This window comes from Caloenas nicobarica, chromosome 14 (assembly GCF_036013445.1).
Source record: "Caloenas nicobarica isolate bCalNic1 chromosome 14, bCalNic1.hap1, whole genome shotgun sequence".
NCBI classification, from domain to species: domain Eukaryota; kingdom Metazoa; phylum Chordata; class Aves; order Columbiformes; family Columbidae; genus Caloenas; species Caloenas nicobarica.
This window is the reverse complement of record NC_088258.1, coordinates 13,767,589-13,788,992: the sequence shown is the minus strand read 5'-3', so window position 1 is coordinate 13,788,992 and position 21,404 is coordinate 13,767,589. Positions and strand designations below refer to the sequence as shown.

General features: G+C 54.6%; 1 protein-coding gene across 1 annotated transcript; it reads right to left on the bottom strand.

Moving 5' to 3' along the window:
• Positions 1-208: 208 nt before the first annotated feature.
• Positions 209-17,455, bottom strand: PGAP6 (post-GPI attachment to proteins 6). Its single transcript, XM_065644746.1, has 13 exons — positions 17,362-17,455; positions 13,242-13,419; positions 11,445-11,652; positions 11,225-11,358; positions 10,578-10,843; positions 9,033-9,361; positions 8,200-8,293; positions 7,522-7,645; positions 6,695-6,831; positions 4,045-4,223; positions 3,422-3,568; positions 2,899-3,015; positions 209-2,414 (listed from the first exon to the last, which is right to left on the bottom strand). The coding sequence occupies exons 1-13, from the start codon at positions 17,453-17,455 to the stop codon at positions 2,118-2,120; spliced, it is 2,304 nt and encodes a 767-aa protein (XP_065500818.1). The 3' UTR covers positions 209-2,117.
• Positions 17,456-21,404: the final 3,949 nt, after the last annotated feature.

Genomic DNA, 21,404 nt, shown 5'->3' with positions numbered 1-21,404 from the left:
CGGCAGGGGCCGCGCCGCGCCCGCGTTCCGCCCGGGTCACCTCCAGCCCCACAGGTTTGCCCTCAAATACCTTTATTAAATTATAAAACCGTAAGCTTTAAAATTTACCGTATAAAATAACCACAGGTATTAACAGCAAAGAAAAAAAAACAACCTTTTTTTTTTTCCCCCCCCCACCCCAGACATTTGCTCAGATTTTACCCAAAATAATTAAACAACCCACTCCCCCACGCACCTAACACAGCCTTCGTGGGGAGAGGGGAAAAAAAGCAGAATTTCAACAATCATACACAAACGATCAAATACAAAATAAACAATCACGTTAGTGGGATTTCTCACCCCAAAGCTCCTCCTGCTTCGCAGCACAGAAGCCACTGAAGGAAAATCCCCAGCAGGAATTATTGAATTATTGCTTTCTCCGGCAACCGGCAGCACCGGGCCAGACCGGCAGCCTGGCACGGCTGGAAGGAGCAGCAGTCGCCTGCCACAGGGCTGGGGCTGCAACGCCGCTGTGCAAACTGAGAGGGGGGAGAAAAAGTGCCTAAAAGTGATAAAAGTTCGAGGAAGGGCCAAGGGCCCCATGTCCCCCGCTCCTGCCATGCTGCCAGTGTCATGGACGGCAGCAGCAAAAGGAAACGCAGGGGATGAGGGTGACGGCATCGCTGGGTGCAGACGAGTGCCCTTCGCTCGTCCCGCGTCTGCTTAGAAGTCGGAGTTTGCAGCGGATGGAGAGGGAGAGCGATAAAGTGCAGAGCTGAGCAGAAAGCTGGGCGCTTTTCAAAGCAAAGAACTAACCCTGTTTCCTACAAACGAGGAGGCAAATCCTTCATTAATAGCTCTTTCCTCCCCAAAGTCACCTGAGGGGCTCCGCAGACAGGCTCCCAGCAGCACACACACCCCACTGACCACAGCTGGAACAAACCAGCAGGAACCATGTATGTGAGCCCTTATCTGTAGATTAAGGATGAGCAAAGACAACTCGCCTGGCTGCCAAGTTTCTGCCTTTGCTTTCTGCGTGCCTTGTAGCAAGGCTGAGGCGAGACGGACACGTCCAAGGAGCCCGCAGCCAGCCGGGGGGCCCGTGGCCATGCCCCCGGCAGAGGGGGGACATTGCCAGTGGCCTCAGCTTGGCTGTGACTCCACAGCACGTCCAGCCCCACGGCACAGCAGGCTGGAGGAGCTGGGGGGCAGCTCGGATGTCATCCTGGACCAGAGCCCAGGCAGAGCCACGCACACGCTGAACCCGTAAAAGGGAGGAAGATGGCGAATACCTGAACATCGAGAGAGGAAGGGACCTGGTGCAGCAGCCTGGATCCTTCCAGATGAGCTAAGAGAGCTAAAGTTACACTCAGACTAAACCCTGTGCTGCTGTGGGTTTCACAGCTCTGGGTGAGACGCTGCCGATGCCTCTTGCACACTCCCGCATTTTTTTTTTCACATTCATGCCAAGTGTGATCCTGAATCCAGGCACAAGTCCCAGCCTCATCCTTGTCCCTGCAGAATCTGGACCAGGTCAGAGCAGCACCGCCTGTTTCGCAGGCAGAGTGGGTCCAGACCCTCGTTTTGACGGCAGCCATGGGCCCAGCACACACCAAGAGCAGCTCCCTCCCTCCCCATCAGCAGTGAGGGTGTGCGGCAGCATTTGCGCCCCAGATCAGAAGAAACCTTTTCTTCTCTTGGGTTCAAATGCTGATTGCAGGATGGCAGGAGAAACCCCCATCCCACAGCCCTCTGCTAGGACAGAGGGTGCAGGGAAGAGCCCAGCAGCCAACACCCTGGCTCCAGCTCAGCGTAGGCTAAGCCCAAGCCTCATGGATGCAGCAGGAGGGGAAGAAGGGTTGGCGATTTCCCCTAGGGCCACAGGGAGGTGAGGGACAGACTATTCCTTGATGTAGAACCACGAAGAGCCTGCCCCATCCCAGCAGAAAAGCAGAGGTGGCCTCAGACTTGTCTTCACAAGACAAGCCCACCATCTTCATCTTTAAACCCGGTCCATACCGTGCTCTCCTAGCCAGTGAATGAGCATGTAAGAGGATGGCTGGTGTGTGAGAGAGGGGCAGCCCAGGCAAAGAGCAACCCCACCAGCCCTCCACCTCTGCACGGGGAGCTGAGCATGTTCAGGTCACAGCATAGAGCTCCTCGCGGTCGTTCTGGCAGATCTGATAGCGACAAGTCAGCTTCTGTGACCAGGCCCAGGGCTTCTTATGCTTGTCCCGAGGAGGAAGCAGGAACGCAACGCTGCAAGCCACCAGCACGTGCCAGATGCTGTGGGTGTAGTAATAGTTCTCATTGGTTTCCATGAATGCATACACTGAGATGGCGATGAAAGCCAAGGTGATCCCTGGGAGGAGGTAGAAAACCCAGCGCTTCCACGAGGAGGGGTAGCAGTGTCTGCGCTTCACCCCGTGGTGAACCTGGAGGTGGGAGAGCACGGAAAGGTTAAGTAGCCAAGAAGAAGATTAGGCAGGGGGACAACAGGCAGCACCACCCGATGCAGGACCGTCTGCCACCCTCACAGCAAGAGGCTGCGAGAAATTCAGGCTTCTTGGGCCCATCTCTTGTGTGCAAGAGCCCCTGTCCAGCTGTGGCACCACAGCCCAGCACGCAGAGGACAGTGGCGATGGCACCACTCCTGCCTGGGACACAGGCACTGCCAGCCGGCGTGGGACAGCAGCCCAGCCCCAGGCAGGTGCTCAGCTGGAGACCTGGAACTGGGAGATTTCTCAGCTACTGGAGGGGTGGAAGGTGAATCCCTTGCCCTGCCTTCCCACAACATGGGTGCTTCAAGGAGATCAGGCCCAGCCTGTGGATGGGCTGGAGCCTGGGGTCTGCTCTGCCAGCATCACTGTCTGGAGGGGAGATAAAGGCAGCAGATCCTGCCCGGCTGCCTGTACTTACCCATGCTGCAATCATGATGACAAGGGCAAAGAGGCAGGGACCCATCATGTTCCACACCCCTCTGCGGTCCAGCTGCAGGGACATGGCAATTAACAGGGTCCCCAAGACGAAAAGGACCTGGGAATGAGACACCACGGCTGTCAGCAGCAGCTCACCTGCTGCCAGAGCGCAGCCAGCCATGCCACAGGCAGGGAGGACCTTCCCTCCTGGCCACCCAGCCCTGCGTCGGGGCAGGACTCACAGCAGCACCTTCAGAAGGAGAAACCAGAGGATGCACAAACCTTTCCCACAAATCTCAGTCCCCTCAGGCCCAGTCCCTACAAACACGCAGGTTCACAATCGAAACTCCAGGAACAAAACAACCCACTGGTTTAAAAATCAGGGTGGCACTGGGTGACAAACAGGCTTTGTCACCAGGCTGGGTTGTGCAATTAAAATACAGCCGTGAGAGGGCTCAGCATGGCCACTTGTGGCTCGGCTGGCTCATGTCTGGTCGTGCCGCGTGGGGTTACCTGACACTCACATATTTCAGAATCTTCTTCACCCGGGACATGCACAGGATCGTCACCCAGATGGACACCACGGAGCCCAAAAAGTCACAGTACTGTAGTGTGTCGTAGTCCATGATGCACATCACTGCGATGCCTGGCTGGTCACACGCGTGGTAGAACTAGAGCCGGGGACAAAAGCAAAGACCAGCATGAATCCAGCAGCAGCATCTGACTTTCTGGAGAGGCAGGAAAAGGCTCAGCCCACGGCAGCCAGGATCTCTCTTGGCAGTGCCTCTAGGAAGCTCCACCAAACCACCGTGGCATTAGGGGAAGCAGATGAGAGCAGCCACCACCTGCACCCTCCCAGCAGCAGCTGAGAGCTCCCAGGACAGCAAAGCTCCAACCCCGTCTCTGCTCCATGGGGTCCCACTCCCAAATACGAGCACCCGCAGTGTGGGTGGAAAAGCCCAGTGAAAGTAACGCTCCTGCCAAGCTCTGAAGGGGCAGGACGTGTCCATGGAGGTGCTTGTCCTCGATCCTAGAAGCTCCTGGTGGAGCTCCAGGATGGACTGCTCCACCAAGGACTTCAGTCTGATGCAGCATCCCTGATGTTCAGGCGGAGCTGGCAGGGGACCGAACTAAAAGTAATCCCTACCGTGGAGAAGAACATGGTGTAGGTGTAGACGGAGGCCTCCACCAGGTAGTAGCGATAAACAGCAACTGCTATTGCCGGCAGGAACATGAAGTTGCTCAGGGTGAGCAGGAGGGTGGCCAGGTTCTGTGCACCGACAGACTGGGCCTTGGTATCGTCCGTGCAACTCCACCCGCCCCAACCTGTGGAGCAGAGAGACTTGTTTGGATCTTGCATGCCCTGTGTTGTCCCCCTACAGCATCCAGCAAAAGCCTGGGACTCCTCAGAAGAAGCAATCACGCCCCAGGACTATCCCTGAGCCTTGTCTCCTGGTCCATCAGCCACCCACACTCTTGTTCTTAGGATGGTCCCATTACTCATCACATACTCCGCTGTGGTAAGTCTTTGAGAACCTCAGCAGAGCCCCATGCCTGCTCTGAGGACAACCCACAGGGTTGCTCTCATGTAGCAGGGGCCATTCTGTCCTGCATGGGTCCATTCTGGACACCATGGATCTGTCCAGGCAAATACTCTTCATCCCCACAGTAACTCCTGGCTTACCAGGGAGGTCCCAGTTGACTGGAAGTTGGCAAACATGACGCCCATCTACAAGAAGGGCCAGAAGGAGGATCCAGGGAATTACAGGCCTGTCAGTCTGACCTTGGTGCTGGGGAAGGTCATGGAACAGATTATCCTGCGGCACGTACAGGACAACCAGGTGAGCAGGCCCAGTCAACATGGGTTTATGAAAAGCAGGTCCTGCTTGACCAGCCTGATCTCCTTCTGCGACAAGGTGACCTGCTTAGTGGATGAGGGAAAGGCTGTGGATGTTGTGTACCCGGACTTCAGTAAAGCCTTTGACACCATTTCCCACAGCATTCTCCTGGGGAAATTGGCAGCTCGTGGCTTGGACAGGCATAATCTTTGCTGGGTAAAGAACTGGCTGGACGGCCGGGCCCAAAGAGTTGTGGTGAATGGCGTCAAATTCAGTTGGCGGCCGATCACAAGTGGTGTTCCCCAGGGCTCATTATTGGGGCCAGTTCTGTTTAATCTCTTTATCAATGATCTGGATAAGGGGATCGAGTGCACTCCCAGTAAGTTTGCAGATGACACCAAGTAGAGCGGGAGTGTTGATCTGCTGGAGGGTAGGATGGCCATACAGGGGGATCTGCGCCAGCTGGATCGTTGGGCTGAGGCCAGTTGTCTGAGGTTCAACAAGACTAAGTGCCAGGTCCTGCACTTGGGGTCACAACAACCCCAGGCAGCGCTACAGACTCAGGGAAGAGTGGCTGGAAAGCTGCCCGGCAGAAAAGGATCTGGGAGCTTTGGTGAACAGCGGCTGAACATGAGCCAGTGTGTGCCCAGGTGGCCAAAAAGGCCAACAGCATCTTGGCTTGTCTCAGGAATAGTGTGGTCAGCAGGACCAGGGCAGTGATCACCCTGGAGGACAGTGCACACTCTGGGCTTGGCACGGGGATCAGGGCTCAGCCTGCTGATGCCATACCAAGGACTGAGCTGAGACAGTCTACAAACACAAACCTGCCCTTTTTGCTTCCCTCCTCTTTTCTTTTTAATTTTAATTATTTTAATTCAAGATCAGGATGCCCATGCCCTTCTTTTGGGGAAAGGAGGTCATTCACAGGGCAGCCTGGGTACGTCAATGAGCAGAGTTAAAAGTGGCATCCATGCCATTCCAGTGCCACCAGAAACCCAGCCAGCAGCTCTGCCCCTAATCCGGCTCCCTGCCAGGCAGAGCCCAAGGAGGCTGCTGCTCTCCCCAGTTTATTTCTGGGTCACGAATATGCAGTTGGGGCATTTTGCTCCCAGTGACTCAGCAGAAAGCTCTCCTCAGCCTGATTCCCCAGTTCCCTTGGCGTGCTCTGTGCTTCCCAGGACCTGGTACCCCTCAAGGAAATCAGGATGCTGTTCTCCATCTCACTCCTCACCCATCAGCACTGCAGCAGACATGGGGACGTCCTGGCTCAGGCCCAAGGCAGCAGTGAAACCACATTGTGCCTCGTCCTTCTGCTGGGAACAGGTACATGTCCCCACCCAGGCACAGCAGAGCTATCATCTTCCCTACGCCACTGACTCCCGCCCAGTCTTCTCATGCCATTAAGAAAATTAGCAGCTGACACGGCTGTTCCTCCTCCAGGGGCACCTCTGAGCCCAAGGGCTGGCTCTTGGCAGGAGACAGAGCGCCACGGCAAAGTAGGGACAGGGACCACAGCCAGGCTCGGCGCAGCCCGTACCAGCACCCTGCGTGATAAACCTCCCTGTGTGACAAACCTCCCGGTACGGCACAGGCTCTGACGCACTCTCGGCAGCCCTGCTGGCACCCTGAGCTCTTTAGAGGTGCTCAGAAGCACCTCTCCAGGACCTGGGAGTCTCCATGATGGAGGCGAAACCACCATTGAGCAGAAAGCTCTCCTCAGCTCGATTCCCCATTCCCCTGGGGTGCTCTTCGCCTCCCCAAGCACAGCACCATGGGGGTGTCAGGATGCTCCCAAAGAGGCCACCACGGGTGCCAATGGCTACTGGGGCAGGCACTGAGACCTCATGCTGTTCCTGGCAGCCACGGCAGACCCCAGGCTCCCCTACACAAACACCACCACCGAAAAATGTGGCCTCCTCTTGGGAAGGATGGCAGAGCTTCCAAGGAAAATGCACTTACCTGCCTTGCAGCTGCAGCCAGCGTAGAGGTAGCCGTGTCTTCTCAGGAGGCTGCACTGGCCGTAGGGCCCGCAGTCATTGAAGCAGGGGGTGAGGTATGCGAAGACGGTCACTTTGGCTTCTGCGGCGTTACATTCACTGCCAGGGGAGCAGGTCGTGTGGGTGCCCCGGTCACTCAGGGCAGCCCCGTGCCCAGGGAGCGCTCTGCTCTGAGGGTCCGGCTGCGCTCGTGCAAGCCCCCTGCTATTTCAGGTCTCTCCAGCCTGCCCAGGAGCTGGGAGCAGAGTCGGCTCCCTCGCCATTCGCACTGCCCACCCGACATGCAGCCGGCAGTCAGCTCCCCCCAGATCCCCAGCAGACCCCGGTATCCAGGCCCGGCACCACCAGCACTGTTTTACAGTGTGTGCTCAGCCCCGCACGCAAGGAACCGGCAGCAAGACAAACAGCAGGAGCAGGGGCACAACTGCCTGCGTTTCAGAGACCCCTCAAAGGAGCAACAGCAGCATATTCATTTATCAATTTATCTCCTCAAAATCCCCCTGGGGAAGGCGAAGCTCATCCAGGCAGGCTCTGCCACCCACAGTTTGCATGACACGTGCCAGCTCACCACCAGATGAGCTGCTCGGGTGCTCACAAGAGAGCAAGTCAGCACCGCCACCCGCCTCCTTCCCCCTCTGCAGCCACGGCTTCACCCCTCCAGGTGAGATGAGCCCAGGGTACGGCTGTGAGCACAGGGGTTTGGTTTTGCTCACAATAGTCAAGGGCAGCAGGATGTGGAGGCAGAGAGCTCCGAACCAGCCCCCAGGTGAGATGACCCACCAGACTCACCCCTGGCCCTTGTGGCAGACGAGCTGCAGGGAGAGGAACCAGTCGTCTGTCTGCGGGTACAGGACAATCAGCGTCGCTTCTGCTGAGGACGCGTTCACACTCAGAGGGTAGCCCTGGAAAAAAGCTTAAAGAAAAGAGGGTGCTATGATGGGGCACGACTAGGGGAGAAGGGTCCATGGCTGAGATTGGTTGCACAGGAATCAGATGCTCCTGTGGCTCCTTGCTCCTGTCCTCAGGAGGCACCAGGGGGATGGAGAGGACCCTTGCTCCCGAGACCCTTGTTTTTTCTTTCATCTCAGCTCTCAGTACCTGCCCAGACAGCACAGGGCACCTGAACAGCCTGTTTGCTTGGCTAGTCCTCCAGTGCAGAGCTTGGCTTCTCTGCACACCAGCCATGCATTGACCATCCCCAAACCTCCTGCCAACAAGGCTGGAAGAGTCCCGGTTGGTAACCAGACCTTCCTTTGGCAGAGGCTAACTCCCAGTGCCAGACTAGCATCTGCACCCCAGCACCCCAGGGCACATGCCGGCACGAAGACCTCAGGAGGACTTCAGCCAAAATCAGCTTCCCTGGGACACCCCACAAAGTCCTGAGTCAGCTGACAGCTCACGAGGTCTAAAAGCAAAGCCCTGAGACAGTGTCGCTGAGCTGGCGTTGGGTGCCAGTGTCTGTCATACCTGTGCTGCAGTTCTGGGTGGCATTGAGGGACAGCACCGGTGACGCAGCACTCACACACGCCACCACGGTGGCATTGGCCAGGCTCACGGACGTCTGTGCAAACAGAAAAGTGTCCCATGTCAGAGCGCCCCAATGTCAACTCCCCCCACAATTCACCTCCCACACTGCCCACGGCGTATGGGAGCAGCAGGTGACAATAAATCCTGCGGATCAAGGTTACTCATTAACTTGGCAGCTGTTTCTGGGCAAACCCATGTCCCCCTCACCCTGCACTGCCACCGTGTTGTGTGCTGGCTGAAAGGCAAGAGAATCTCCTGAGGGGAACTGCCCCAAAGCTGGGACACTCGCATATCCCTTCAGCACGAGCACAGGGCGGCAGAAGTCAGAGGCAGCATGACATGGGCACTAAGCTCTGCTCCAGCCCTCAGGAGGTTTCAGAGCATTTCAGGGAGCTGATTTTGGGGTGTCACTGAAGGATCCCCGGAATCAGCAACTTGGGCAGGAACATCCCTAGGTTTCCCTGCTCGGTCTCCTCTCCTGGTGGCAAGGCGCCAGGCTCCCAGGGAGAAGATGGCATTGCAGCTGTTTCCCCTTTCATTTCCTCTGCATCACTGCCACCACATGCCAGCAAGCTGTGGCATTTGAATTAGAGCTGGCAGCTGGGACATGCTGGAAGTGGCTAAAACAGGTTCAGAGTGTTTTGTGACAACAAAAAGAAAAGAGGAGTAGTCTCACTGGTACCTACAACCCCTGGAGTTTGCTGACAAACCAGCCCAGGAGCAGGGACAAAGCCCCGCAAAGGGGAGACAATTTCACGCATCAGCCTCCGCACCTTGTTCAGCAGGAGACTGACCACGAGGGAACCCCCGCTGTCCATGCCAGTGTTCAGGTTGAGGAGAACGAGGGTCGGGGAGAGGGAGTTCACGGGCACAGTGGGACCATTCAAGAGCCTGTAGCGCACAGACACCACGTCCAGGTCCTCACGCACGACGGGCTGGTTCTGCAGACAGAAGCTCCTCTGGTGGGACACATTGCGAGAAGCCTCTCTGGCAGAGAGAGCGGAGCTCCCCGCTGCTCCTGCACTGCCTGGTCTGGGACCAGCTTGGCTCTGGTTTAGGCTGCTGAAGTTAAGAAATGAACTGGTGCTTCCTGGTCTGCAAGCTGTAACGCAAAAAAGGAGAGGAATCAGCACAGCCAGGGCTGGCACCTCATCCAGGCAGGGCCCCAGCAGCTCCGGACCAGCTCCGGTGAGAGCACAAACTGGGGGTGTCTCAGCTGGTCCATGCACCACAGCCCCTGAAAGGCACCACCTTTGCAGGGGGGATTCCAGCACCCACAAGCTGGGACACGGCTGCAAGCCAGACAGTGGGACAGTGGGTGGGAGCACCCTGGAGCTGCCGGGAAGGGGTGGAAGAGCAGACGAAGGGATAATACACAGCACCATTACACACCAACGTGCCCAGGGAGGATTCACCAGGCAGGGGCAAAGCACAGCACTGAGCCGTCCCACAACCACAGCCTGCATCCACATCTCCACCAGTTCTGCAGACGTGAGCAGACAAGGCTGAGCAGAAGAGAGAAGCTGACCCAAGGCAGCTACAGGCACAAGGCATCACGTCATGGCGGATGGGGCCGAATGGGACACTTGGACTCCCACTGCTGGAGCCTGTTCCTTGCTCCCCGAGACTCCAGTGCTCCCTCCACCACCTCAGCTGCCAGCACCAGGCCCTCCAGCACATGGGATGAAGCTCTGCTTTGAGGAGGGGATGGCAGAACCCCCAGCACAGCAAACCTTAAAAATGTATCTATAATAGCTGGTGAGCTTCCAAGGGTCAAACAGGGATTATGGTCACGTAATAAGAGGATGTGAAGGTGCCTATCACAGCCACAAGGACCTCGTGAGCTCCTGAGTCACAAGGTGTCACCTGAAATGGTGACATCCCCTCACTACAACCCAAGACATTACCCCAAGTAAACCTCTGTGAGACAGTTTGCTGTCTGTAGCCTGCTTGTGGCCAACTGATAGTCAACATATTGTTACGGTCTGGTGCATCTAGTCAAAACCATCCTCCTCACCAGATTTTAAGCCAACCATGGCTTCCCAAACCGCCTTCGGAAAATATTGCTTCAGAGACCCTAAACTTTTCAGGGATTCCAAAACAGACAGCTTCGGGCAGTGTCCCGCTTGGGGGAACACTGGAGCTGTCACTTTTGACCCCATAGCATCAACCAGGTCTCAGCCCCACAGGTTATGCCCAGGCAAGCAGCATGCTGGGGAGTGCAGGCCAGCAGAGCCACCCAAGGGTCCAAGAGAGACACAGTAAACACCAAGTTCTCTCTGGTCCGTCCCACAGGGCTAGAGAAAGTGGAAGCCTACCTGTGAAAGAAGCCAGCATCTCCACTGACACACTGGCATTGGCAGCACCGAGACTCTCCACCATGATCTGCAGCCACTTCTCCCAGGGGGGCGAATCCAGGGCCAGGCTGCAGTTGACAGTCCCCGTGCAGGTGACAATCTTCTGGAAGGACTGGGGCAGCGTGATGGAGCCCAGCACTACCCGCATGGTGCATGCTTTCTGCTCGCTGGTCATGCACCTTCGCAGCTCAAACCGCATCCCTGCAGCGTGCTTGGGGACAAAGACCCTGCGGGAGGAGGGACCAGGAGTTTGCAGAGCTTGTACTCTCAACACAAACCAGCCAACGACCCACCACGGTCCCTGGGGCTTTGTGGCAAGAACTAGATCGCCCTGGTTGGTGGTGTGAAAATCCTTCCCAAGAGAAACATCTCAAAGAAGTAAAATTCCTGCAGCTGAACCTCTCAGACTACCTGGGAAGGGTTGGAAGAGGGTGCTCGCGTGCTCCCTGGGCAAACCCCACCACGGCTGCAGGGAGACTGGCAAACAGGTTCGGAGACCCCCCAGCTCCAGCCCCACCTGGGAACCACAGTGGCACCCCCTAAGCAGCACCCGTGGGAAATCCCGCCCCCTGTGGCCCCAAGTCTCTCCATCCGCTGCTCTCACTCACTTCGCATGCAGAGGCTTCGCAGGTGAGACAACAGTTTGCAGTGTAGGAACACCAGGCTCCAGAATAGGCGTATCAGCGAGTCTGAGCACAAACATATCTGCCTGGAACACATAGTGGCATGGAGTGGAGAAACCCTGCAGGAGGAGAGAGCAGAGGGGTCAGCTGTGGTGAGACACACCGGGCAGGGTACAATGGCCGAGACCCTCTCGAGGACCCTCACCTTCACTTCAATCCTGCCAGCAGCCTCGGGGAGATGGGCAACGATGAACCAGTCTCCAGCTGCAGGGGTGGTGACATTCACAAAGGTGGTGTTTTGCGCAGCACCGCTCAGAGTGATGCTGATGTTATAGGAAGGACGGACGGTCGCATTTGCAGGAAAACGAGTGCCCAGTGGATTAATTACAGGAGGGGCTCCGTAGCGAAAGTGCCTGCAAAAGAAACCAGAATGTAAATAAATCGAGGTATGTAAAGATGCTGGCAAGATAAACTGGGATACAGACTCATCAGTGGACACCCAGGTTGGCCTGGGATCGTAGAAGGAGCTAGGCTGGAAAACACCCACATTTTCAAGTGGATGACAAGAGCTATCATTTTCATCTGGTGAGGACAGGCTGCTATTAGCTTATCCGGGATTTGTTTAGAGATTGGTTTAACCTGGCTGCTTATTAAGATAAGGATTTACATGGTTCCATCAAGCCTGAAAGCAAATTTCCACACTTACTAAGGTTAAGCCCCAGCTGCAAGACTCCTTTTTTATAACCATCAGCAAATTCTCCATATAGGCTAAACTGTCGAAGCACGTACATTTTCTAGCTAAGATCTGCATCTTCCCTATTTCCTCTTTCAAGGAAATCAGGCAGGCAGACTCAAGAGATGCTCATCAAGGAGGGCCCATGTGACTGACCTCAGCACAGCAGCACTTCTTTCCAGAGAAGCAGCCCAACGTCTGAAGTAGCAGAAAAACAGGCAGCTAAGTAATACACAAGGTATTTATTTGGCCAGTCAGTTTGGCAGTAAATTTGCTTGCTTTTGGACTGCTAGAGCATTGCAACAGAACAACGGATGTAGCAGGTCCAGCAAGCAAGCGTGACAGGTGACGTGTTATTAACCTGTTTGAGCTGGTCTTCATTTCTTAGGGTATCCTTCGGCTCCTGCCTTGCCCCTCACATCCCCAAACTAAACCTTTCTGGGAAGCAGAAAGCAGGAAGATCATCTGTGCCAGGCTGCTCTGCAGCAACTAAAGGCACCGGTCTGTGCCCAGGACGGACCAGGGAAGTGTAAGCCAAGCAGCAAACTTCAGTCACTGCTGAGGCCTCTGAGGAGTGGGTGCCAGAGACCCACGTGTTTTTAAGGGCACAATCTGCCCAGGAAACTTGGGACCTTCCCAAGGAACAGCTCAAAGTCTTGCCCCACCTGGAAGTTTTTGACCTCAAATCCCCCAACAACTCAAGTACTGTTTTCAGCTACGTTTCTTTCACTGGCACTGAGTTCGCAATCTTCTCATGCTCTTGTGTTTGCAGGACTCGGCATTCCTCTCCCATCTCTGCTCCACATGCAGCCCACATCCCTCACAAAAAGTGTTCCCAGTCTCTTCAGTTCCTCTGTACTGGGGAAATTTGTCCGTCTCCAATCAGTTCAGGTCCTCACAAGCCCCTTGCATTTCTGCCACATCCTTTGGTACAGGATCCTGCCAGGCACAGAAAGGTCCAGGAAGACCTTTGCTCATGAGTGGCAACACCAGCCTTGCTGTGAAGCTTTTCCAGTGTTTTTAAGGCATCTCTTAGGCATTACGTATGACAGACAGCCCCAGATCCACTGGTAACGTGAATGTGAAATGCTCCTACAGGTTTAAACACATGGATTTAGTGCTAGTACATTAAGAAACTATAATATGCCTGCTGCAACTGGAGAACAGACACCCAGCCTCCTAAAAACAATCAACCACAGTCATGAGCAACACAGCCATGAGGAGGAGAGGAAGCCCACGTGGGCAAGCGCTGCCCAGGGACATACGTACACTGTGATCTCCATGTTGGTGCACTCGGGTCCTTTCCCCCGGGACGCCTGCAGCAGCCAGCGGAGCAGCACAGTGTCTTCTGGCACGTGGAAGTGGAAGAGCTTGGCGTTCCCGTACCAGCTGTAGAAGGACAGCTTCTGGGCGCTCTGAGAGAAGTACTCGGAGATGTACAGGGAGTCTGGAAGGGAGAGAGGACAGCAGATGCTGGGGTGACTGCTGGGGCAGGCGGCGGGGCACACGGGAGTTTTAACGCTGCTGGAGAGGAGCCCCTTGCGTCCCTGATTCCTCATCCCAGTCCCGGCAGGTACATGATGATCCACGTTGCTCCTCCAGCCAGAACCGCCCACAGCCCGGCTACAAAACCGTCACCCGGAGCCAGAGAGCACTAAGAGATGCTTTAACTACGCTCTGCAAGATGTGCTCTGAAGACGATCGATCACCAGAGACACTGAGGAAGAGGAGGAGGAAAAGGTCAGGAGGAAAAGCTGATGGCACAAGAAAAGGCAATGAAGTAGGCAGCAGCAAACCCTGGGTCAAACAGCGCAGAGCAGATGGGTGCAAGCAGTTTATGGTGCCAACAGGCAAGAGCTGTGCCCTTGTTTGTCTCAGCTGAGTGCCCAGGCTGATGTTATCGGTCTTACTCAGCTCAGGACACACGTCCTGCATAACACGTTGCCTTCCTGTGACACACAACGTGATGAAAATTCATGTGCTGCAGACCTAGCTCTGCTTTCAGACATACCTTCCAAAGTCTAAAGATTTTCCTACCTGGAAGAAAGGCTGCTGCGATAGCGAGAACAGCCCTAGGGTAGGCTGAAAGGTCATGCAAGAGGACAAGAGCTATTCAGTGAAAGTGCCACTAGAACTAACTGGATCCTCCATCCATCTCTCTGCCCAGCTATGCCTACAGATCACCCCCAGCCTGCTGATAATTTCACCTGCAAAATTGTACATCAGTGTTATTGTCAGCAAGAAACCAGTCATACTGCAGCTCGGGGATGGAAAAGCGACATCACACCAGGGTTGAGAAGGGGACAAAACTGCACAGAGACAGCAGAGCCAAGGTCACACTGCCCACCCAAAACCAAGGTTCATAACACTTAGCAAGGGCCTAGAAGAAAGTGTCTTCACATCTCTGCCAAGTCCTCCCAGATGCCCCTTTTCTACTCTGGATTTCCCCGGAGTGGGAAGAAACTGTGGCACCTTTCAGATGCAGATTCCTCATTTCTATCAGAAAGTAAAGCAGCAAGAGTGGCTTAACTTGCCTTCCTCCATTGCTGCACAGGGTCGTGTTGGAAACACAGAGGACCTAACTGAGTTTAAGAAAGACGCTGAAGAAAGAGGAAAACAGTCCTCAGTCAGGACCAGAGCGTTGAGATGTACTTCATGCCAAGAGGAACCTAATCCTAGCAGGAACTCCGGATTCATGCCCCAAAGCAGGATGCACATTGGCCTGCACCCACGGCGCTGCAAAGAGACAGGAACAGTAATCATGGCTTTCATTCCCTGGCAAGTTACCAAAGCCTCGGGGCACGCTGCAAACCCAACAGGGAAAGGAGGAAACAGGAAAGCAAGAAATACCAGCCACGCAAGCCAAGTGGAGGATTTGCTGGTGGAGGAAGAGCGTGGCTGCCCCGGCTGCACGCCCACCAGGTCCGGCCAAGGGAGCAGCGACTGCAGCACCTCAGTGCTGGGGCCAGGCGAGGTCACCGGGCAGGACAGTGCGCAGCCCACAGCCCGTGGGCAGAGCCGTCCCGCTGCGTTCCCCACACCAGGGTCATGCTGCTCTCCAGGCCAGCAAGGAGCAGAGACCACAAAAGGGGCTTTTCAAGCAAAGGCTCCCCGGCTGCAACGCCAGTGCAGTGCGTGGGCTATGACAGCCAAGAGCTGGCTGCGATCCCCTACAAGCCCAGTTGTATTTCATGCACGGGAGCTACAGAAGGGAGCAGTCTTTAGTCATCGGTGTCTATACCCCCAGCTGCACTCCGCATGCACACAGAATGTTTGTTTCTGGAAGTCCACAGAGATGTTTGGGCACAGGACAAGGGCAGACAGGGACACAAAGCATGATTAGAGCTGGGAGAGCCCCGGACCTGCTCAATGCCACAGGTCCCATCAGGCAACCTGCATGCCTGCTGCTCCGGCCCCGCTGGCTGTCAGGCTCTGCACCGCCAACACCGCGGTCACCACCAGTCCAGCACGTCCTCAGGAAACCGAAGCAAGATTTGTGTGGGTTTTGGGGAGGAGAGGGCAGGCAGGCTGCAAAATTAAAAACTCCAGCAAACAGCAGTGCTATTTATTAAGTACTCGTCAATTACACAGAGCAAGCTCAAGTGCAGTAAGAGGTCAAGGGCAGGCAGACCTGCCCTGCCCACACGCTGCCTGCAACCAGGTGAGCAGCAGCTGTGGCTGTACCAACAAAACCCTGGCGTGGACAAAGTCCACTCGCAAACAGCTTCTCGCAGGGACAACTGGCCAAGCCCCCCCTCACAAGCTGCACCCCCAGAGCGGGTGAGCCGGCTCCCAGGGCACCCTCCGGCTGGGCTGACAAGGAAATACCACAGGCAGGTAAACTGAATATCAGCGGGGAAAAGCCAGAAAGACAGGTCACCGGCAGCCCATTTACATCGAGAGTGTGTACTCTAGGATTTGCTGTGCTCTGTACGTGTCTGTCCCCATCTATTCAGTATGCTCTGCGCCGGCACGGCAACACCTGAGAAGTGCCACTTGGCTGTCCCGTGATGGAAAACAAGCCTTTAAACTGAGCAAGGGAGTTGTCGAATGGATGTTGTTTCCATCCTCTCCCATACAGGTTCCACAAAAGCAGATTTCAAACGTATTATGCAATAAACAAGTGTTTTTAAGACGAGAAACAAAAGACGATAGAATCATAGATGCAGAGAGGAGACGCGTTATTTGAATTTCAGAATAAAGATCCACCTGCATCAGCTTGGATGTGTTTGTTCAAAGATGATCTCACGGTAGTTTTAGGAAATGATACTTTGACTGCTGGTTTTAGGGCTTCCCATCAAAAGGAAGAAGCCCTCATTTCAAAGCAGACGCTGCAAAAAGATATACAGATGGCGATCAGTCTGACTCTGGACAAGACACGGCTACGTGGAAGGATGTTCAGCCATTTATAATGCAACAGAAACCCTATTCCCTAGCTCATGTCATAAATCCAACTTTTAGTGTTCCAGAAAGAGGGCTCCTCACTCCTCTGGAGAGGTGCTAATCTCTCCAGCTCCCAGACCTGACCCTACCGGGTCATTCGCCAGCCGGCAGGACGGCGCCGAGACAAACCAGCCCCCACACCTGCAGCACGGGGTAGCTCTCCAGGGCTGGAAACCCAGCCAGCAGGATGCCAGAGGAGGGTGGGCCTGGGCCAAAAGGCCATCTCACCCATCGGCTCCCCGGAGCAAGCTCCACGTTTGCGGACTATGAGGAAATGACAACCAACATCAACAGCGGACAGCCACTGCTGGCGTGAGCCTACCTCCGTGACCGGGTGAAGCAGGCAAACAACTTCACCTCCCCGAACCTCTGCACCGCCTCACCCGTGGGCTGACCCTCCGGAGGGGGAGGCACGGTCCCCACGGTCCCCAGACCCCCAGCACTGCTGTGAAGAGCACCCCACTGCTCTGCTGGAACCCCTGCTCCCGCCCAGCTGCCTTGATGCACGGGAATTACTCTGAAAACAAAGCAAAGCCAAGCAAAAGCCCCACTGCCGCCGCAAAGCCGGCAGGAGCCCCTCCAGGTCCGGGCCTGAGCTCCCGCTGCTCTGCAGCACCCGACACAAGCGCTGCTCCACCGGAGCCGGTCCATGGAGCCCCCGAGCACGCAAATCACCGCGAAACCACGAAACCACCTCAAAGCCGCCTCAAAGCCACCCCGGCAGGAGCTGCGGGGCTCGGACCGGCTCCCGGGGCTGCGCGGCAGGCAAGTCCCCGCTCACTTCGACATCACCCCGCCGGTTTCGCACCGGCGCCTCTGCCCCCCGGGACCCCGGCGGCCCCGGCCGGGCAGCGAAGCCCCCAAGCCCGGCTTCCTCTGCGAAGCTACCCAGCCCTGGCCCCCGCGGAGCATCCCCGGACTGCCGCCATCCCCGGGCGGGACTCACCGGCGCCGGTGCGGTTGCCGCGGCCGGCGGGCAGCGCCAGGAGCGGCAGCAGGAGCAGGAGCAGCGGCGGCGGCGGGCCGGCTCCCCCCGCCATGGCCGCCCGGCGCTATCCCGGCATCGCCGCCCGCCGCCCGCCCCGCAGCGCCATCGCCGCCGCCGCCGCCGCTTCCGCCGCCCGCCCCGCCCCGCCCCGCCCCCGGCGGAACCGCCGCCGCCGGAGCGGCCGCTGGGACGGGCACGGGGGAGCCGCGGGGGAGCCGCGGGATGCCGCACCCGTGGGATGAAGCCGGGACGCGGGGCTGCCTGCAGGGCTGGGAAGCCTTTGGGGGGCTCGGGGGCAAGCCGGGGGGAGCGCCATCGCTGACCTGGTGACCTCCCCCTGTTCTGGTGACCCCCGTGATCTCCTCTAAAATTGCCTTCCAACCCAAACTATTGTGTGATTCTATGATCCTGGGAAGTCCTGCAGCCCTATCAGCACCCCGAGACTATGGATAACTCCAGGGAGCCCCACGGCCCAGAGACATCGGGTGGTCCTGGGGTTTCCCAGCACCCTGGTATCCCAGAAGGTCCCTGAGACCCCCAGGAGAGTGACTTGTGCGGGGCTGGGGATCAGAACCCCAGGAGCACTCTGGACCCGTGCGGGTCATGATGGTGGTGCTGGAACCTGGCTGCTGCCACCGGGGACAGTGGCCTCCTGGGTTTGCTTCTTGGTGACACAAAAAGAAAGTGAGATGGGCGTTTAAGACCAGTTTAACCTGAAACCGCAAACATTGACGTGCTTCAGTCATAAACAGACAGTAGCTGCCCACTGCACCCTGGCTCAGAACCCGAATTGTTGGGGAGTCTCATCCCTTTAGTCTGAAATGGGGTTTTATACCTCCCTAAAAAGTCCGGCTGCCTTCTCAGCTCTCGCGTATCTGTCATGTTCACAGGACTTGGGGGAGATATGGCTTCCGCAGGTGAACTCGTTCTCTGATTTTCTGATTGTCTCCAAAAGGCTCCAGGATCTTCTCTCTTCCATGCCATTTCTTTGCGATATCTTCTGATGTGTTTGTGTTCTCCAAGAGAATGATGCAGTCTGGACATGGTCTCAGAGTCCTTGCTCAGGCAAAAATCCCACCACTTGTTTATTTATCAGATTGGTAAAGGACTTCGGACTTGTTTTCAGTCAAACGCAATCTCCATGAAGATGGACTTATTACTTCAGAAGCTCAAAATCTTTGCTTCTTGCTCTCATGGGCCTGATGTACTGCTGGTGACTTTCCTAGGTATGGGCATGAAATCCCAGAGGGAAGATCCAGTCATTTTCTAGTGCTCTGACATCACTGAAAGGCCAGTGAGAGCAGCTTATGCAATCAATAGCTAGCAATGTCCTCATCTAATTTATGAGAAGACTTCCTTGAAGTCAGCCCAAAAGCTTGAGCACATAAAACATGGGATGGGAAGGGACTATTCTTCTAATTCCCAGCCTAGATTTGTTCACTGCCTGTTCATTTCCATTTGTCCCTCTGCAATACTATCCTTGAATGTTCAGAGCTCACCTTCTGGAACGTGTCCTGCATACAACAGTATTGGCTTCCTCTCATCTTTTTTCTGGGCATGAGGATATCGTCCCCTTTCTGCTGTGTTGGTCCTTGAAGCCATGTAAGTATTTTATAATATCCTGAGCCTTCTCTATAGTGACAGTGCCCACACTTTTTTAAAAATATTTTGACCATTAATAAAAATTCCAAGGCCAGATCTAAGGTCAGATTCCATCAGCAATTTCCATCCAGCCTAATAATTCCCTTTCAACACACCTGTTATCATCTCCCTATTTTCTTGAGTTCTGTCTTACAGTTCTTCCACTAATCCATATTTTCTCCAGGCTAAATCCCATGGTCTCAGCACCACATGATGCTGCTGTAACACGGTTCCTCACTTACAACAAAGCTTATGACTGAGCTTTGAGATCTTGACCCACAACTTGATGGATTTAGCTGTTCTTACATCACTCATGCATATTGCAGACATCAATCAAAGCCTTCTTTAATGGCTAGTCCTCCTCTCCATTTTTCATAATCTTCTTATTATTCCTAATATATTTTTGATATTAGGAAATCACACTCCAGTTAAGTATTACACTCTTTCCCCCTTGTCTTTCCTGCTTCTTCCTGCTTCTTTGGGATATAAAGTAATTTTACAATGTTTTCTCTGTGGAAAGGCAAGCCTCTTCTGCATTAGCTTTGAGTTTTCCCAGTTGATTTTGCTGTTGCTCAAGTATTGTTCTTCTGAAAGAAGAACAAACAAAGCCTTCTATTCTTGTTCTGTGCTAATTTAGCCTTCAACTCCACTTTAAAGGTATCAGCTCGTCATCAATCAATCCTTATGAATGACTTTCCTGCAAGACTGTTTCTACTTATAGTTATTTTCCTCTTAAAGGACTAAAAATGAGGTTCAAAGTCAAAGATCTGAGAGATCTGAGCACCATTCAAACTCGCCTAAGGTAGTGCAAAATCAAATCAACGACACTGAATGTGCTCCTGTTCCCCAAGAAAAGCATTCCAGTGCTCAATGGAAGTGTTTGGGGTGGTGGATGCTGTAGGACATGTCACCTCCAGACTGACAGCTGCTCCAGACACCTGAGGACAGTAAAATGTTGTCATTGGCTTAGTGACTCTGTGGCTCCTTTCCCCTTTGGCTCACCAATCTCAGAAGAAGAGATGAGTTTGAATGAGGGAGGATGAAATGCTCAGTCTCCCTTTTGCTCCAGAGCTGAAGCTGAAGTTTCCTCCACACCCATGGAGCACCGTGACTTGCAGCCAGGCAGAAGATCCAGCTGCGGTGATATTTACCTCCTCTTGTGGTGGCAACAAAAACTGCAACGTTTAGAAAACAGCTGGTGAGCTTCTGTCCATGCTGAAATCTAAGGCAGCAGGGCTGTGCCGAGGCCAGGGCTTCTGTCTGGCTTAGGGACACACTTGGCTCTGAATATAGTGCGGGTGCCTGGGTAATGCTTAGGGCTCACCACATCTGCTTCTTGCTCTTTGGTCCATGAGTCCTCAAGCTCAGCCCCTCCTCAGGAAGTCAGACCCAAGAGGAAGAGCCTGCTCTGGGGAGTGCATTTCCTACCGTGTTTCAAACAGGCCTGGAGAGAAGTCTGGACTATATACTGAAAATATCCCCATTTGAATCTATGATCTGGAAAAATAAATAATGGTGACCTGTCCAAATTGAATCTATTGAGCTTTAACAATGCTGACCCATGAGTTTTGATAAATATACTTCTACTATTAATAAAGGCACTCAGCTGCTCAACCGTTGAAGAAGGAATAAAAGCTTTCTGGCCGAGAAGCTACAATGCACATTTTGCTGTATTGCTTTCCATAAATCCATTGTTGGGATTCACCTGGCCATGCGCACAGGTCTCTGGAGAGCGCAGAGCTGGCACAATGTGCTCCCCTGTCTCTGTTTGTCTGGTTCTGGTAAAAGAAGTAAAAAAACCCTATGTTTCAACCATTTCCAGTTAGATCCTTATTGATTTGTGTCGATGCAGCAGCTCGTTGCCAATTGAAGTCACTGTGACAGGGGTCTGGAAAAGAAGAGTATAATGAAGAACTGTGTCCCTGGAGTACAGATCAAAAATTTGCTCTTAGAGTTGCAGGTTTTAGCTTTGGAGAGAAATGTCAGATGATGCTCCATCACTGCATGAGACTGGTGAAAGGCTGTTTGATGTAGTCCACGGAGCTTTGCTATGTCCAGCTTTCAGAGTTATTCACAGATGGAAAAATAGGAGGTCAGTTGTTTCAGCATAGATAAATGTAAAGTGACACAGACAGGGGAACACGATCTAAAATAGGGGAGGTTGAACTTGAACTGGCTGTTATAGCTCAGGAAAAAGATGATGGAGTCCTCACTGATGGCTCACCAAAACTGCAGCCTTGATGTGCAGAAGCCGTCCAAGAAGCCAGCAAAATGTGGTGATGTCATCAGGAAGGGTTCTCAGAAAAGAAGGACAGGGCATCTTTTGCCTGCTGAGTGGCAGCTCGGTACACCCACATCTG

Bases quoted from the DNA above. Each gene is read 5' to 3' on its own strand.
- PGAP6 (XM_065644746.1), bottom strand. From the start codon at position 17,455: ATGGCGGGGGGAGCCGGCCCGCCGCCGCCGCTGCTCCTGCTCCTGCTG. The intron at 6,832-7,521 runs GTGAGTCTGGTG...CTCCCCTGGCAG, and splicing joins GTCTGCCACAAGGGCCAGGG to TGAATGTAACGCCGCAGAAG. The intron at 3,569-4,044 runs GTAGGGATTACT...CCCCGGCTCTAG, and splicing joins ACACCATGTTCTTCTCCACG to TTCTACCACGCGTGTGACCA.